Source organism: Ursus maritimus, unplaced genomic scaffold, assembly GCF_017311325.1.
Source record: "Ursus maritimus isolate PB19 unplaced genomic scaffold, ASM1731132v1 scaffold_12, whole genome shotgun sequence".
NCBI classification, from domain to species: domain Eukaryota; kingdom Metazoa; phylum Chordata; class Mammalia; order Carnivora; family Ursidae; genus Ursus; species Ursus maritimus.
Window position 1 is genome coordinate 13,753,762 of NW_024423564.1, and position 18,588 is coordinate 13,772,349.

Here is an 18,588-nt window from a genome sequence, read left to right on the forward strand (position 1 = left end):
CAAATCAATTTGGCAGCAAAACCTGACCTAAACTGATGGGAGGTTGTTGATAGTGTTTATCCCTTATTCTGTGAATATTAAAATTTAATTGAAGAAATACCAACACATTTGATTATGGAATGCTGCCCCACACCCCCAGTAGGTATTACATGATATAGTGTGTATTTGTGTATTTCCTAAAAATCCGAAATACTCTCAACTTCAAAACACAGGGGTTTCAGAAAAAGGATTGTGGAGCTAGATCTTATTATCGTTTGTTGGCCAGAGACCATGTGTGATAACCAGACAATGCGAGAAAACTCGCCCTCTGGTGGTTGCAGGGGAGAATCATGCCACAGGAGGGCCGTACCAGGGGGAAAAGCCCCACATCAGAGACTTGTATTCTCTGGCCCACAGTTCAGAACAATTCTTTTTAGAGGACATTTTTAAATGTCTTCAAGGGCTGCTGTATGGGCAGAGAAGACATCACTTCAGTCAAAGAAATTAATATTCAATTTACTAAAGAACCAAAAACATTACATAAGCTTTTTAAAGTTCGACTTCTAGATCTTATTATATTTATAAATCTAGCAAATGTTAATTACTTTTAATTAAGGGAAATTTGAATATCCAATTTATAAACTTAAGCTCCCTTAAACATTTCCTATTGCATTTATGTCTTTAACATATTCGATTTCCTTTTGGAGTACTTCAATTATCTGGCAAATCTAATGCAAACAAAATAATACTATTAAAAGTTCCGATAGTGTATATATAGTTTCCAATACCATATATAAATGATTGCAATTTAAAACTGATTACTGAGTCTAAATTGATTACTCAACCATGCACGCTAGATTGGGATCACAAATTATCTTCCCCAAGTAATTTTTAAGTTGCTTTATCAGTTTGCTGAGATTTCCTAGTACCAGAGGGAATCCTGGCCGGGATGCAGATGGATTGAGCATTTGTTACCTGGACCAGAATACTCTGCTCAGTATCCTTTACTTTTGGATGCTTTCATTCTCTCAGCTTCTGCTCTCAGACTCCCTCTTCTTACCTAACAGAATGCAAATAAATTGCCTTTCAACACACCTTTCCCTTTATACCTAATACAACCTTTATATGCCTGCAGTCAGCAAACTTTTTCCATAAAGGCCAGTTAATATTTTGTACTCTGTGGGCTATTTGGTTGCACCTGCTTAAGTCTCTGCCATTGTGACATGAAAGGAGTCACAGACAGTGCATAAATAAGTGTGGCTGTGTATAAAACTTCATTCGTGGCCACTGAAATTTGAATTTCATGTCATTTTCATGTGTCACAAAATATGTCATGATTTTTTAAAAAAAGAACATTTAAAAATGTGAAAACCATTCTTTAGCTTGTGAGATGTACTAACACAGGCAGTGGGCCGGATGTGGCTCATGGGAAGGCTATCGTTGACTGACCCCTGCTCTAACCCAGAGTTCTGCACCCAGTTAGCCGGTAGGTACTAATGTCAATTCTTGTTCTATGTTCTTTCAAACTTCACAAATTTCTCTGGAATTTCCCACATTCAGAAGTTATTCGGCAGCTAGGACTTTGTTCAGGGAGCACTCTGGAGGGGCTACACCATGCTGTGCCCACACAGGGATGTCCGTCTTTCTGCTGAACCGTCCGGGTCTGTGTATTACTTTGCTTGGGATTTGACAGTGAAATATGGTTTTGTGTAGGCAGGGAAAGTAATGTTTTTCTGTTGATTTCTTTTCCTTTGCTAACCCAGGAGGCTTAACCTTTATTATCTGGCCTAAGATGTTCCTAAATAGAAGCCAATAGATTTAAAAAAGTTTTCTCTGTTGATGGAACTAAAGTCTGATTTTTTTTGGGGGGAGTCTTTGAACTCTCATTAAAATTCTTTACCTTATAAAATAGTAGTGAGTACATTACAAGTAATCTTTTCCTAGCCCGTCTGAGGGGTGAGTCATTGACCTGATGACACATGACCGCCTAATATTTGAGTGTTTATTTCCTCCAAGCAAGGACACTCCTCAGAACTGCAGTTCAGCCATTAACATCAGGAAATCCACACTGACGTTCCCACCACCTAGCCCTTGGCCTCCTTTCAGGTTTCACCAGTTGTCCCGGTAATGTTTACAGTAAAATGATCCAGTTCAGTTCATTTAGTTGTTGTATTCGTCTCTGTAGTTCTCTGGTCATTCTTTGACTTGGGTGATCTTGGCTCTTTTGAAGACTCACTATAGGCCAGTAATTTTGTAAAACGACTTGGATTTGTCTGATGTTTCCTCATGATTACGTTCGGGTTTTGCATCTTTGGCGGAAATATTACTGAGGGATGCTGTGTCCTTCTCAATGCATCCCAGTGGTGGAGGACTTAGAATTCTCCCATTATTTTCATTTTGTTCAGTTAAGGTGGTCTGTTAGCTTCTCCACTTTAAAACTACTCTTTTTTTCCCATCGTACCTAATATTTTATGGGGAGGTACTTTTAAACTATGTACATATCCAATTCCCTTTTTTTTTTTTTTAAAGAACGGCTATTCTTTTTTTTTTTTTTTTAAGATTTATTTATTTGACAGAGATAGAGACAGCCAGCGAGAGAGGGAACACAAGCAGGGGGAGTGGGAGAGGAAGAAGCAGGCTCCTAGCAGAGGAGCCTGATGTGGGGCTCGATCCCACAACGCCGGGATCACGCCCTCAGCCGAAGGCAGACGCTTAACCGCTGTGCTACCCAGGCACCCCCAGATTTGCTTCTTGAAGGAGTTTTGAGTGCAAGTGCTTTGGCACAGAGCGGGCAAACACAACTTAAGATATTACTGAAGAACTCTGCATCCAGCCTGCTCTTCTCCATATTAGGTCCTCAGCAAATCTGTTAGAGACTGCTGACTGACCTGTGACTCATCCCACCGTAGCAAACAAGTTCTAACGACGTTCTGCTGTTCAGACAAGAATGACACGGAATCCCAATAAGGTCTTATCATTTTAATTGACTTTAATGATTATTGCTCATCTGCAAGGATTAATATTGCATTCATTAAAAATCATTCAATACAAAATAAACTTGTTCTTCCCGAGTTGCTCTCCACACGCTCCCTCTGATGCCAGACATTTTCCCACAGTGTCCTTTGTTACATGGCTTGACAGAGATGGAGCCCTTACCTATTATTCCTATGGACACAGTAATAGATTGGGAGCCGGGGGCAGGCCAGAGGGCAGTGGGACCTGGGCCCCCTGCCTCCAGCAGAGCTGACGCGATGGATACCACTGTTGGCCAGGTTACCGCCCCTCAAGGATGGGGTATTCTGATTGGCTGGTTCAATGCCCTGGGGAAAAGGGCTTGAACCGTTAGCATCTACAGAGAAGAAAGCATGGTCACACTGAAAAGGAGTGGGAAGGGGCTGGGTAGGGGAGAACCAGGAGAGGAAAAGGAAAAATGTTTTGGCAAGACTCTGCTAGAAGGCTGCAGAGTGAAAGCTTTCCTTTCTTATATTACTGTTTTTAATGTCTGTCTCTCTGATCAATGGCAACAGAGAAATGAACATTGCTAGTACCTAGCACTAATGCCTGACCCAACTTTGAAGGATCACCAGCTAGAACAAGTTGAGGATTTAGAATCCTGGATAATTATATACTTAAAGCTCATGAGCATAAAGCTCATCGGACCATGCAGAAATGCTGGTAAGCAGGGCGCATGGCATGGGACTACACCTCTCCAATCTTGGAGGGCCTCTCTACAGATTCTTTCCGGGCGTGAGCCAGGACGCACTGGCTACCTTCCCTGTGCACAAACTGCCCTTTAAGATCTTGGTTCATAAACTTTTTGTGACACGTGTCAATTAAAAGAGGTACCACTTCTGTAAAACTAACGTTACACGTGGGGCCTAAAGTCCCTGACCAGTTATACGGAACTACATTTCCTTCACCCTGGTCCGATTTATCCTTCTCCTCCCATCCACATCTACCTCCCTTTAAATATTTTAGGTTGCAGAAGCACAGCTGACCAGAAATTTGCTCTTAAAGGATAAATCCTAAAGATAGAGCTCAGTGTTTTAGACTGAGTAATGGCTCAAGAAATTCGCCTTCAGCACAAGCTGTATGGGGCAGAGCTGATAGAATTTGCCATTATGGCCCCAGTTCATTGATGCTATGAAACTATGGGCTAGAAACAGAAGGACGTATCAGAGTTTGAGGCCAGCATTTCTCCAGACTCAACTCTGCTCTCTCAGCTCCAAAGGTTCAAAAGAGAAACTGGTAACCACTAATCACCCAAGCAGTTCCTCCGTGTTAACACTACACGTTTTTCTTACTTTTTTTCTTCTTTTTTGTGTACAATGGAAATCAATGCTAGGGGACAAAATTAAACTTAATAGACAGAGTGCAGTCTGGTTAAAAACTTGAAAAATAAGGTCTGGTGGGAGTGGAGGAAGGGCTGTACTAAATCCAAGTGGACCAAGTGGATCTTAACAGTACCCATCTCTGAACCAGACACACCACCTTCACACAGGAAACAGAGCTTGGAACACCTGGAGCAATGAGCATGCGCCACCTAACACCTAACCGACCCCGCTGGTGGGCACCACCCCTGCTCCTCTGACAAAGTCAAAGAGCACTGATTCCAGCAGCTAAGAAATGGGCTCTTTTAAGGCAATTTAGACATCGCAGATTGTTCAACAAAGAAGGTACCTTAGCATTTCCTGTTAATAAGGTACCCAATTAAGACTAAAGTCCCCAGAAATGTGAAAGAAAGAATCACCTTTCTGGGCTGGGAGAGTAAAATCCTTCTTTAGTGACTAGGGTGAGGAACCATGAACCTCAGTTTCATCTAAAGAGCCATGAAGCAAGTTCCTGTATGGTCTGCAGAACTTGGACAATGAGATGAAAAAAACAAAAATGAAATTATAGAAAAAAAAAAATCAACAGGAAAGGAATAAGAAGAAAATAAAAGTTATCTTAAAAAATATTTCTTTCAGAGTTGTGTGGTTCATGTGGACTGGTCCTTGGTAAGATGGTCCATTAGTATCTGTAATGAAAGAGACTGGCTGGTTAGCACTTGGGTCTTCACAGGAGAGCTCCAAGACAAACATCAGAAACAGAGGACACTCCCCGGGGTCCTTCCCTGGCCCTGGCTGGGGATCCCTACAGCCATTCCCCATGGATCATTCTTCCCTGTGCTTCCACAGGGTTTCTGGCATGACATCTCTGGTTTCATTTCCTGCTCCCTGATAATATAAGCCAGTGGTTTTCAACCCTGACTATACAGTAATCTAGGGAGCTTTTACAAAATAAGCCTGGGCCCCATGCCAGACCAACTGTATCGGAATCTCTGGGGGTGAGGCCCAAGTTTCAAAATCCTAGAAAACCCCTACTCCTTTACATCTACCACTAGATACACAATTTCTCTGCCCACCTTGTTAGTCCGGAGCAGAGCTCTTGTACTCTTCAAAATCAGGCACACCACTTTATTTAAGAAAGCTGGCTAGCATGCTTGGTTTAATACTGGGTAAAAGAGCTTCTCGCTTGTTTTCCCCCAAGTTACCTGTAATAATTGGGTTTGAATGGCCCATTTTTGTTGAGTCCCAGATATTTTGCTTGGTCATCTGTCAGCTCTGTCAGGTGGGCATCAAATGATGGCAGGTGCAAGCTGGCAACATACTCATCTAGGAAGAACACAGTGGCAGGGGGGCAGACTCCATTTCAATCTGCCTCTCAGGGCATAACCTCCCCCTATTTTCATCCGAAGCTTTTCGAGAAAGAGGACAAGGAATGGAATAACTCTGAAAGCATTTCTATAACTCGAAGTATTTGCTTAAAGGACCCTCGAAGTTGCCTTTCCGGCAGGGTACTTCTCTCTGTACATCCCGAATGCATTTAGAAAGCCACTTGCCAGGGTGACAAAATGGAGTGGACTTGTACCTCCCCATCCTTCTCTGGCAAAGCTTTTGGCTTTACGCCAGTGGTCAACATGCTACGTATGACTCTTACCTTCCTGCAGCAACTTCTTAACTGAATTATAGTCAAACTATGGAACAAAGTAGATATCAATAGCTCGAGAGAGCTTTGTGTCATTAATATTTATTTAGAATAACATCCATAAAGGCCTCAAATCATAGGATCATGGATTTCTAAGGCAGCTGGTGCAAATTTATTACTCTTCCATAGATAAACTTCCTGGGCTTTACTTTTATGAATATGAATTAAAGAAAAATAAAACAATCTGAGGTAAGCTGTCGGAGGAGATGAGAGTGAGAAGTCTTTCAGCTTTAATTAAGGGGTCAGGGGCTAACCAATTGTAGACGGGAGGTGGGTGCCACTCTACAAGAAGGGAAAGAACCAGAGATAATGTATCATGCCACACGAACACAACACAGCTGTCCCCCAGAACAACAGGAGGCTGCCTATTTACACAGAAGATGGATGATAAACCTAGATTTGTTTCTGTTTCTCTCATCTCGGTCCCACGCTGTAGTCACTGGTGGTGGGAAGTTTACTGAACTCCATACGGCTACTAAGAATAAGAGCATGTATCCTAAATCACTGTGCTAAGCACTTTTACTCCTTAGCGCTAATTCTTACTACAACTCTGCAGTGTATGTAAATATTACTCTCACTTTACTGATAAAGATACTGAGACTCATGGAGATTAGAATTTGTCCTGACGTCCAGAAACCATGAAACGCTAGGATGCGCATTAGAACTCTGACTCTAAATCCAATACTTTCAATGATAACCATTTTACCAAACCACGCAAAAGTCTGGGGATCAGTACAGGTTCCTACCCTTTCTCACTCACCCATTTTCTTCGGAAGCAGGTATACATCTTGTTTGTATCGTCCCTCGGGTGCATTATAGAGTTCTATCAGTGCCAAAGCCTAGGTTGGGAAAAGAGGGCCAGAAAATACAAAAATACTTCTTAGAGAAGGACATAAAAGTAAAACTAGATCTAACAAGTCTTGGGCTAAGTACTGTAGTGATCTATCATAATGACAGTACCCAGGACTTGGCCTGCAGTGAACACCACCACACATCATAAGAGGATTTGCTGCTGTTTTTGTTATTTCCTAATAAAAGAACAGACTAAATACAACTAAGCTGAACACTACGTTCTCAACTAACACAGCGAACTCAGAGGGACACAAACACTGACTCTGCCTGACTGATGACTCTCTTCTACACTTGAGAGAGCCCGTCTTGACCACCCGTGACCTGAAACAGGTTGAAAAGAACATAGCAGGGCACACTCTCGTTGGACTCTGACCTAGGCCCAGTTCCACGAATCTCAGGGCAGGAGAAGCAGGCATTTGGCCACATACCTGTGTTGTAGCTGTGATGGACAGAACAAAGGTGGGAACTGTGGAGCAGCTCAGATTGAGCAGACGACCCTGAAAAGGTAAGAGAGGCCTGGGATGAGCTGTGCCCCCCTCCTTCTGATTCCAGCGTCATACAAGTGAAGCAAATGCAGGACAGGACTCAGCTGGTAGACAAAGAATTACAGTTCCAGATCGCAACTCTAGAGTTTATCTTACTTCCTGTGAGTCCATCTGAGTATGACAAGCTGAAGAAGCAGCTGTGGTCAGGAAACAGTACGTTACTTGGTAAAAGGTAGATGTTTTTTTTGAGTGGCTCTATTTTAGGGACCAGAAAGTTTAAGAACTCTAGCTCTATCCAAAGACGAGTGTTCAGGGAAATGTGGGCCTAATACTTGCCCCTGGCTCCCCCGTCTGCCGTGGATCTAACGACACTGCCTGTGCCGCACGGCAGAAGCACCCCCCGCCCCCACCGCCCCGGTGCACGTACCTCTGCCAGGAGGACGACGCGCTTGCCATCGGGCCAGATGACATGGTCCACCTGCGAACGCACGCGCTCCCATGTCAGCTCCGGAGTGCGCAGGCTGGTCTGAAAGAAGACGGCACAGTTGACTGTGGCTATAATGGAAGGGAGGGGAAAAAGGCCTTGCAGTCAATCAACGAGAGAAACCTTACCACATCAATTTCCGTGTTGGAGTGGCCCATGTTGCAAACGATACAGCTGTTTTTCATGCGGTCCAAATGCTCCCGTGTCACTACGTTCTTATTTCCTAAAGGTAAAGGAGAGTAGCCGGAGAAAGTTGCTGGGGAACAAAGGTACCGCCTGGCTTCCAGTGAGAACACGGGAAAGAGGAGGTCTGCTGCATGAAAGGGCATGCGTCCTTTGGGAGAAGCGAGTACACTGAGTAACAGCTCTTTAGGCTCAGTGATGCGGTTTTAAGACTCAACAGTATAAACAGCCATCAGGGAAAAAGACTCTTGGTTCTGGAAAACATGTTAAGGTTCTGATAGCTTATTCGGGTTCTAAGACTTTTTATGGCACGCACACCTACTTTATCTGAAAGTCAGACCACCTGCAAGGTTTGGCCTCGGAGCTACCACTCCTCCACGTACACCAAAGCACTGATACTTACCCGTGCAAGTTATTACGACATCAACTTGCCGGATGACTTCATTTAGCTTTACCACCCTGAACCCATCCATGCTGGAAGAGAAGGAAGGAAAACGATGAGCAAAGCAAGGAGGCAGTGGGACAGAAGCTGGTCACAAAATGAAACCACTAAATTCCCTTCCGAAGTCAGGTCCAGTGCTACCTCGCAGGGGCAAGTGACAAGCTGGGCTAAACTACACACTGGCCTCTTCGGACTCCCCGAGATTCCATGCAGGAAGGGAAAATGCCAAGAAGCTCTAGGAGTGCCCTGGGGTTACAATGGAGGGAACAGAGCCATCCTCCTAGTTTTTTCTTCGAGAGATCTCTGCAAAGAATGGTCAATATAATCAATCATAAACTCTCAGAAACACAATGTACCAGGGGTGAATCTAATAGTATTACAACTCTGTTCTTACCAGGCCTGCAGAGCACAGATGGGGTCGATTTCTGTGATGTAGACAATTGCTCCCAGGGCCTTGAGAGCGGCACAGCAGCCCTTTCCCACCTGTAGAGCATAAGAAAGAAGGAGGGGTGTCAGGCCCATTAAGGCACGGGTACTGGGGCAGGTAGGCTCTTCAGGAGATGGGCATTAATCTCCCCGAAATCACCAATCCTCTACTGAGCCCTTGGAGGGATGCTCTAAGCCAAGCAGAGCATAAACGGATCCAGATTATGCTGTGACCCTCAGTCAGGGAGGTGATTTAGTGGACATTCATATTTCATAGCAAGGGCTGGGGCTCAGGATAGTAAAAGAAATCGGGAGATCAAATAAGTGTTACCATCAGGAAAACAAGACCAAGGAAGAGCAACTGTAACCTCTCATAGCTTATTCCAGAAAAACCTGATTAACTCTCATTTGAGATGCATCTAACTCAAGGACAGCCCAGCAGTTCCGGAACCTCCACGGGTCACTGATGACCACACAATCTCCTTCACCTAGTCTGGTTTACAGATCATCAACTACATACCACTTCGGATCCCACCCTTCACTCCACTACCAGGTCACTTGTGTGGCTGAAGTGCTACATGTTCACTTGAAGTCAGTCTCATAAGAGGTAACTGTTGTCACGGTGGGGGGAGGGGCGGCTAATGCCAACATGCCATTCCACAAGACAGTGAGATCTGAAACCTCAATTGATTTTGTATGTCTCTATTCATGAATCTGAATAAAGAACTTTTGCTACTGAGATACATTATCTCAAGGCGTATTTTAACCCCGCATCAGTGACCACGCTGGTAGCACAGATCTCCTTCACTCAACATTTCTAGTAAGTCTGTGAAAAGACACACTGAGGCCCAGCTATTTACCTCACCATAGCCACACACCACCACTTGTTTCCCACCAAACATCACATCTGTGGTCCTCTTCAGGCTGTGGAAAACAGATAAGGGCTCAACTTAAACATTATTAGCCCAAACACAGTCCCTCTGCACAAAAGCAAAAGCGTGAGGCAAGGCCCCATGAGAACTCCAGCTGGAAGCTGGCTGAGCTCAGTATGCCACGAACCCCTCTAACGAACCTTTAACGCCAGAGGAAAACCAAGGGAAGACCAAGGGACAAGACCGGAGTGGTATCAGACTAACACGCGACCCAACCCAAACCTGTCCCCTAGAAGTTCAAGTGTCTGTACACTTCAACCTACCCATCCAAAATGGACTCTCGGCAGCAGTACAAGTTATCAAACTTCTGTTTGGTAACAGAGTCATTGACATTCATGGCCGGAACACAGAGCTTCCCAGCTTTGGAGAGCTGATACAGCCTAAAGGGAGAAGAAGCCACAAAAACAAACAAAACCAACGTTAGCTGGTAAAACACACTCAGTGGCAAAAATCTGCCTAATTCTCTCTGAGCTCTATGCTGCCCTCCCCAGCTGTATTTATTGCCCAAGGATATTAGTAAACAAGAGCATTTCCTTGTCATCCCTCCTCACCTCTTCTCATTTTCTCTCCCCCTGGGCCCCCGCCCTTTTCTTGGAAGGGAAAAAAAAACCCTTTCAATTGAAGAAATTGACTTCTTTTCCATAAAAGGGGATGTATTTCCTTAACCCAGCATTTTCTCGATTAAAAAAACCAAACATGCCTACCTCTGATAAACAAAGATTATCAATGACTCTGCTTCGGTTCCCTATGTGTGCGTGTGTGAGCACGTACCGTGTGCCCCCAACTGAGAAACATTCTTTCAGAGAGAGATCGTTTAGGGTTTTCGACAAGCCAAGAATAGTTTGCCCAGTTTTACTTTTTGTAGTGTATATAATGCATAGTTTTACAACAGGATTTTTTTTTGTATATTAAATACAAAATTATAATACAATATTGAATACAGTTTTTCCAGATATATTCATTCCCTACACCTCCCAACACTGGTTGAGACTCACAGTGGAATAAATGGGAAAGAAAAATGTGTGAACTAGAACCTGGGATAACTTCCTTCTAGGATCTCCTGGATTCTTCAGAAGTAAAAACGGAGAAGTTTTATCTAATGAAGGTATTCCCATTTAGTGACAAGTCAGAAACACAGCCCTCGAGCCTAACGCAGACCAGGAGAGTTTGCTGAGGCAAGGACACAAGGGGCAGCTACTCCAGAATCTGTTACCTGTGAACACCAGTCACGCTCTCTTCCACAATGCCTCGGATCTTCTTAAACACGTTTGGATACTTCTTATAAACCCAGTGGGTTAAGTCTCCCCCATCATCCAGGATCTATAGAACAGCCAGAAGACTTCTATGGGCATTCAGGCTGCTAGAGCTGGGGGGAACTTTGAACCCACTTTCTGTACTAGTAAGAGAGCCCGGTATGTTTTGGAAGAGCACTCCTCAGAGCTCCTTAGAGCAGATTTAGACAGTGGAAACACAGTCAAATTTGTTGGTGTAGAATGGTTAAAAGGATTCCTAAGTCTGTTCTTGGCTATAGTGAAGAGTATTAGGCTAATCACAGACTCATTTTTAGTCTAGAGTCTTGAAATATATAGCTCCGTGGGATGCAAAAGGAGAGCTGGGGCAGGCAGGAAAGAAACCAGAATTCGACTCCAAAGAGGAACCACAGTACTTCTATTTCATTCTGCTGTGTTTGAGCCACATGTGTTCACTTTAGTCTTACCCTTCCCCCACCTTTCCATTCAGTACTCAGACCCGTTCTGAATAGGTATTGAGCTAAACACTTTGGTAACAAAGTAAGTGTATCAGAACATACATCCAAAACATATTTAGGGAACCATGCTTCGAGGGAAAAAAAGGAAACAAATCTATGGTCAAGGTATAGGATGAATATACATCATTACCATGTTAGCTTGCCAACCATCCATGTTCACACAGCGGTCAATACACCACCAGAAGTCATCTTCCGACTCGCCCTTCCAAGCAAACACCGCAACTCCTGCAGGGATGGGAACACATCAGCGGATTCCTCCTTCTGGGAGTCTGCTACACCGATACCAATTTCTGAGATCCATGTGAAGAGAAAAAGGCTACAGAAACTATGCTGGAAAGGAAACAACTTCCACAGGGCAAAAAGTCAAAATGGCACCTGTAGTTCAGAAACCAGTAACAAATTTAAGAGATTTTTGATTTTAAAAGTATTCTGGAACCTTAAAATGTTATTCTCTTTGGCCAATTTTACACTTGGAGCTGTAAGCTAAAGAGATGAAATGAAATGGGAATCAAAATAAAGTTGTTCACTAGGACAATATTTGTATTAGCAAGAATCTTGAAACATCCTAAATGTTTAACACGAGTGAAACGATGAAGTAAAATCACGTGGCCATATGATGATTACAAATGATGCTTTCAAGAAGTTTTCAGTGACACGGAAAACTACTTCTGAAAATGTTATGTTTTAGGTTATAAATTGTATATTGAGATTTATTTATCTCTGTAAAAAGCGAACAGAAAAAAAGGAAAAATGTGTCAAATATTATCCCTGTGTAGTAGGACTATTATTATTATTTTGGAAACTCCTAAATTTTCTATAACAAATACCGGAAAAGAACAAGAAGAACAAAAGTATTATAAAGCTGCTCTCTAAGGATCCCAGGGAGATGGTAAGTCCTTCAGGAAACTTCGCGGTGATTTTCTTCTGAACGTTTTTACAATAAAAACTGTTACAAGCTAAATTGAACTTACAAGGAGTCCACATATTTTCAGTGCAATATTGAACACCAAATTATCGAAGGAGCTACTAATATAGACGGCACTGCTCCCTTGTGTTCCCTCGGAAGTGATGAGCCTTTGGTGAAAAGAGACCAGCTGAATTCATATACCTCATACAGTTTAATATTCCTCCTTGTTCACTTACTATCAGAATTAAGCATCTCCCCATGTAATTAAGATGCTTTTCAAAGGTCATTCTTAATGACCATGTGATATTTCATCAGGGATATGGACCTTCATTTTATTACCCATTTTCTTCCTGTTGCTATTCTCATTACCCTCCACGTTTTACAGCCCCTAGACATACATGTAACCGTAAAGACACTTTTGATATGTACACATTCTATTCAGATAATGATTTCGAGACAGAGTTGGCGAAAAAAGCTGAACTTACCAGCTTCAGCCAGTGCTGCAGCCACCTCGTTCTGAGTGGAGTAGATGTTGCAAGCAGACCAGCGGCACTGAGCCCCCAGGGCACAGAGTGTCTCAATCAACACCTGCGTAGATATATGGGAAGACAGGGTGAGAAAGAGGAGGGCCAGGTAGGAGCGGCACACAAGAGGACAACACCCAGCAACTCTGCAGGACTAAGGCTACACTGGGAAGTCGACAGAGGGTATGGTCCAGCGAGGTAGCCTACTGGTATCTAACTTTACCCAGAATATGTGTTCCTGAAAGTCTTAACATTTTCCTAACAGCCATATTTTTGCAGATCTAGATCTCACTGAGTCCGGTTTGTTGAACATACCTTATATATCTATACACACAGAGCAGAAAACCCCATTACCGTGTAACAGGAGGTCCCACCTAATAGTCATTAGCATTTGAAGATTGGATCGATAGGGAAGGAAAAGCAAGTAAAAAAAGTTTCTTTTTTCCCCCCTCATCAGAAGTCCCTCTTTTGTCTCCCAACAAACTCACCGCTGTCTGGGCTGTGATGTGTGTACAGCCCACTATTTTAGCACCAGCCAAGGGCTTCTCCCCCTGAGCACGTTTCCTGAGTGAAATCAGAGCAGACATGTCTGTGAAAGAACAGAGGATTTGAGCTAGGTCTGCGCTAGCAGGATTATGAATTTCTGCCCCAGTAACATCTAGGGGTGGTCTGGATCTGTTGAGATATTGCAAGATAAGGTAGAAACACTCTAAGCAAATTTCCATGATGACTGGCGGCTTCAACAGCAGAAAGATAGTTGGGGAGTTGTCATCCAACTACTTGGAAATTTCTCTCTTCCTCCACCATTTCAGCCTTCTATGCAGAGGACTGAATGGAGAATGACGTAAATCCTCACATTGGGTCAAAATGGAGGGGGAGTCTCATCATTTACACGGAGGAGAAGGAAGTGGTTATGACATTGGCTAATGGACTCCTATATATAATCATCAAACCAGGAAGGAAGACTTCACCCTCAGCAGAAGAGCACTTGCTGCGTTTTCTGGGCTGCCTAACCCCATTCTGCCAGTCTGTTTGGTTTCCGCACTTCCCCCAGCAGAGAGCACATCTTCAGTGTGAAAGTAACAAGAGTAAAAAGACCTTATCAGGAGTGGGGTGGGTGGAGAAACCAAGATTTAACGGACTATCAGTCACTTTCACTCTCACTCCAGCAGAGGGTGCTAAGGACCAAAGACCAAAGAGACCCTCGGTCACCCCGTCCTTAGCTGAAAACCCTCCCACATCTGCTGCTTCTGGGAAATGTGGGTCTCGGAGATTGGCAGCTATGGTAGGATCCCGCAGAACTAACCACCATGTAGTGATCCGGGACTTGCTGACTCCACAAGGAGATCTCCGAATATGGTGTCATGGGGGAGGAAAACAGAAACTACTCTGTGTAATTACTACGTGCTGAGAACAGGAAGCAAGGAGAACAAGAACAAGAACCCTGAGGCTCAAGCTGCACAAAGAGAAATCTGCTTATACAAGAGTCCGGAATATTGAATTTTTCAAGGCGACTTTCAAGTTAGCTTTCAAGGGTGAAGTTGTTTGCGGATCCTGATGACCAGCAAGTGGGCTGCTTCTGGTCCCCTACCCACCCCCTTTCTTTACCTTGCTCTGCAATCTCAATCTCCCGGCGTCCAAACTCTGCCTGCTTGATGTTCTTCACACAGAAATTGCTGCTGCCCTTGGAGTTGGTTTGCTGTTTCTCTCGAGGGGAAACCTCATCATCAGAGCTATCTGTGTAGGATGCAGCTAGAGACAGGAGAGAAAGAAACAAGGAGAGAAAAACCTCAATGGCCCCAACTCCACCAAGTGCACTCCCCAAAGGATTCTCATTTAAGTTAAGCAAACTCGGAATTGGAGCCACCTTTCACATCACTCTCAGCTCTACTCCTTCAGAGTAGACTGATGCATGGGATTGTTATGGCCCCTTTATCCACCCTGATGATACTCTGCCACTAGTCCCTGTAATAAGAAGCTACGAACCCCATTCCTGCACCAGCTCTAGGGATCCCAGCTAACAGGGGCACTTAGCCCCAATGTGGATTGGAACCAGACATGGCAAAACTGGAAGAATACTCTAGGGCATGTAAGGAACCACTTCCCTAGAACACTGGTTCTCAAACTCAAGCATCTACAGCATCCATCAGAATCACGTGGAAGGTTTGTTAAAATACAAATGGCTTAGGTCCCACCCCAGAAGTTCCCGCCCAAGAATTAGCATTTCTAACAAGTCCCCAGGTGTTGCTGGGGCTGTGGTTCAGAAGACCACAGTCTGAGATAAGAGACTCTTGCAAGGGATTTCACACTAGGTTGTGCTCAAGGACTATAGAGATGGAAGGAAACGACTCAAAAGGTGAGTGCGTGCCTCTGGTTCTACTGTCAGCCCTGAGATCACTCAGTATGTTCAACTTAAAAAAAAAAAAAGCAGCTTCACATAAAGGCTAAAAATGTCCTTTCAGAGAGAGAGATAGGGTGGGGGACATATAATCATCACTCCCTGACTCTCAAATCACTTCTTTCCTCTCTGAATCGACGAGTATTTCCTGATCTCTGTCTCTGCCAGTGCCTCAGGTCTCTGTCTTCTACACACTGCTAGCTAACACACATACTCCCGAAGGTATCTGTCCCAAAGGTATCTGCGACAATTTAACTCGATCACTAAGCTTTTAAAAATGCTAATAGGCTCCTGTTAATAGATGGACATCAAGATCTTTGAGAACTTCGCTAAAGCTTTCTTCACTCACTCCTTCCTTCTTCCTCCTATAGCCCAGCTTTTCACAATTAATTCTCTCTTTGCTGGAATCGGGTCTGCTTATCACTCCCACTCTTTGGTATCTGTCACTCCAAGACACCTTTTATTTATGACAGCCATTGTATTTGGAACCTTTTCTTGCACACATGCCACAGTGACCCTGAATATTCATTTATTTCAGTACTTGACCCTGTAGATCACCATTTGCTCTTATCTGCCTATCTTATCAACACTGGGTTATCAGTGGCACAGAGCACAGGTTTTTTTAAAATGCATTTACTTGTTTGTTTTTTTTTTACAATCCTTTCACCTCAAGCCTGGTCCTTATTGTTAATAACCATAAGAACAGTATTCTGGCAAGATCATTTATGGAGATGGCAAATCTCTTTGCTGAAACTAACAGCAATCTATGACCTTGGGCAAGCTTCTTAAACTCTTAAATGCTTCCTCAGCTGAACAATGGGGGGGGGGTTTAGATCAGATGCCCCTATGGATCTTCCAGTGCCTATTCTGCTAGTACTCAAATCCTAAATTCTACATCCTTTCCCACATTAACTCTCCAGTATTCCCTCTAAAGTTGAGAAGGACACAATTAAAAAAAAAAAAAAAGCCTACTTATATAGGGTTAACATAGGAGAGGAAGACTAGAAAGAAACAGAGCTGGAGCCACATTATCGTAGCTGAGCCTTTCCTATTCCAGAGGTGAACAGGGAGGACACTTCAACATAAAGGGTAACCTAGCAAAGAAAAGGAGCCAAAATACTCATTCTTCTCGTCACCATTCAAGCAGTCTTGGAGCCAAGAAAGAAAAAGACAGGTGGCGGGGTATATCTTAAACAACAAAGTTGGAAATTATGCTTCCAAAGTACACACACCTCTTTTTCAAGGCCAGTTCCGTCAGCCAAAATAGAATTGATTTTCTCCCTTTGTGATGTGGGCGGAGAAACGTGGGAATGGGAACCGGCCCAGTACTACCAAGCAGGCATTGGCCACAGACCACACACAGAGACGGCCAGGGGAAGAGAAGTCTCCAGATGACAAAAGCCTCCCCAGCTACAAGCCTGGCTGGGGACATTCCCACTGCCCAAGTGCTAATTATCAGCTTTCAGCAGAAAGATGGGAAGTCCTGATAGGAGGTACTTTCAGATTCTAGAAAAGTAGAGCAGTGGGTAGAGAACTAGCTTAAGACTCTGGAACTGGGAAGAGAGATCAGAGTGGACACGAAGTTCATACCTACCTGAACTGTAGCTGTCAGTGGAGGACTGGGAGATGGAGCGAGACAAAGACCGCCGGCCTGTCTTGGTGGGGAATTTGGTGAACTCCTGCATGTCATCAGCAAACTGGATTTGCTGTAAGAGGAAGATGAACAGTTGCAAACTTACAACAAGCATTCTATGAAATGTTCCATTTTTTAAGGCCATACGTTTCCTTCCCTAAAACCTAATGTTCTGATATAGCTCCTGCTAAGGCAGCAACTCTCCCACCAGAATGAGTGTAGGCGGAGGCTACTTGCTGACTCCTCCCCAAATGCCAATTACTGCCTCTTTCCAATTGCTTTAGAATTTCTGTATGTGTGTGGCGGGGAGCTTAAGACCTAACTTCTTTTAGCATCTGTCCAAATTTCACAAATCTTTCTTCTCACATTCCACAAAGTTTTCTTTCCTCTTACAACCTTGACACATTAAACTCTCTACCCTTCCTCCCAACTCTACCAAAAAACAGCACAATCTCATAGTGCTTCTGCTTGTTTTTTTTTTTTTCAGAATATTCTTTTGTAGCACATTCATATTCTGAAATTAGCAATGGTCTTGTTTGAAAAATTACGGAGCTGCCTTGAAATGGTGATGGGCACTGGGGTGCCAAGTCAGAGTCCAATCATACCTATACTTCACAAAGCCAATGTAGTATGCCCAGAACTTTCTACATCCAGTAAAGTACCGGAGTTCAGTAAAGAAAGCAAAATTTAAAAAAATATATGCACTCCACAGTATAATCCAACTAATTAGGACTAATTTGAAGGAGAAAATAAATGACTTGGTAAACTGTATTAAAAAGTTCTTTAAATGAAATACACCAGAACTAGGTAATTGTTTGAAGGATACTTGGAAAATTGGCTTTAGTAAGTGGCAAATACCTTACAGTTAATATAATTTACAGTCAAATTAATGGATGCTTCTAAAGTGTATGAAAACATTTCCTTCTATTAAATGGTTTAAACCTTCCTCCTGAGCTCTTTATTTAAGCTCTGATAAACCCTTTCTTTAAGATATGAAATAAACTTCAGCCTCCTGAAAAACAGAACGGTTTGAGACTATGAATTGAGATTCTCCTCACAATCTGACTAAATCTGAAAAGGTTCCCATGGAGAATCCATTAAACTAAGTCTTTAGCAGATATCTCTGGAAATATAAAAGCTATTACAGATTAAAATCTTCTCCCCATAACGCTAGCAACATGGTTGTAGCCACTTTGAAGCCGGGAACAGTAAACTGCCCGTTTGTTACAGCTGCAAAACACCCCCCTCCTCTGTCACATGTACCCTCCAGCTAGGGTAGCATCGGCTGGCAGTGTTAAGAATCAGGCTTCAATGTGCCACACAGAAAAAGAAGTAAAAGGGACTCAGTCTACACAACGTACATGGCACCAGAACTTGATTAACAAATATCTTTATATGTCCTAAGCAGCTGTTTTTAGGTGCTAAAACTTAAACAGTTTAAATGCCAAAAGCACAGTGCCTTTCAAAAAAACCAACCGACCAACCCCATTCTTGAAGGGCACCCGGGTGGCACATTCGGTTAAGCAACCAACTCTTGGTTTTGGCTCA

The 18,588-nt window shown here is 43.4% G+C and overlaps 1 protein-coding gene across 2 annotated transcripts in view; it reads right to left on the reverse strand.

Moving 5' to 3' along the window:
• Positions 1–2,943: 2,943 nt before the first annotated feature.
• AHCYL1 (adenosylhomocysteinase like 1) overlaps positions 2,944–18,588 on the reverse strand; it is a 37,743-nt gene continuing 22,098 nt past the window's right edge. Inside the window, exons 2-17 of one of the 2 annotated variants that reach the window (XM_040626933.1) lie at positions 17,002–17,113; positions 14,618–14,761; positions 13,498–13,598; positions 12,971–13,073; positions 11,709–11,803; positions 11,024–11,130; positions 10,074–10,190; positions 9,739–9,802; positions 8,847–8,935; positions 8,414–8,484; positions 7,956–8,050; positions 7,771–7,869; positions 7,287–7,355; positions 6,767–6,845; positions 5,513–5,633; positions 2,944–4,996 (exon numbers count right to left, since the gene is read on the reverse strand). In XM_040626933.1, the coding sequence (XP_040482867.1) occupies positions 4,990–4,996; positions 5,513–5,633; positions 6,767–6,845; positions 7,287–7,355; positions 7,771–7,869; positions 7,956–8,050; positions 8,414–8,484; positions 8,847–8,935; positions 9,739–9,802; positions 10,074–10,190; positions 11,024–11,130; positions 11,709–11,803; positions 12,971–13,073; positions 13,498–13,598; positions 14,618–14,761; positions 17,002–17,113 (1,473 nt within the window). In that variant the 3' untranslated portion in view covers positions 2,944–4,989. Of the gene's footprint in view, positions 4,997–5,508; positions 5,634–6,766; positions 6,846–7,286; positions 7,356–7,770; positions 7,870–7,955; positions 8,051–8,413; positions 8,485–8,846; positions 8,936–9,738; positions 9,803–10,073; positions 10,191–11,023; positions 11,131–11,708; positions 11,804–12,970; positions 13,074–13,497; positions 13,599–14,617; positions 14,762–17,001; positions 17,114–18,588 lie in introns of those variants that run through there. The other variant, XM_040626934.1, reaches the window with a different exon arrangement.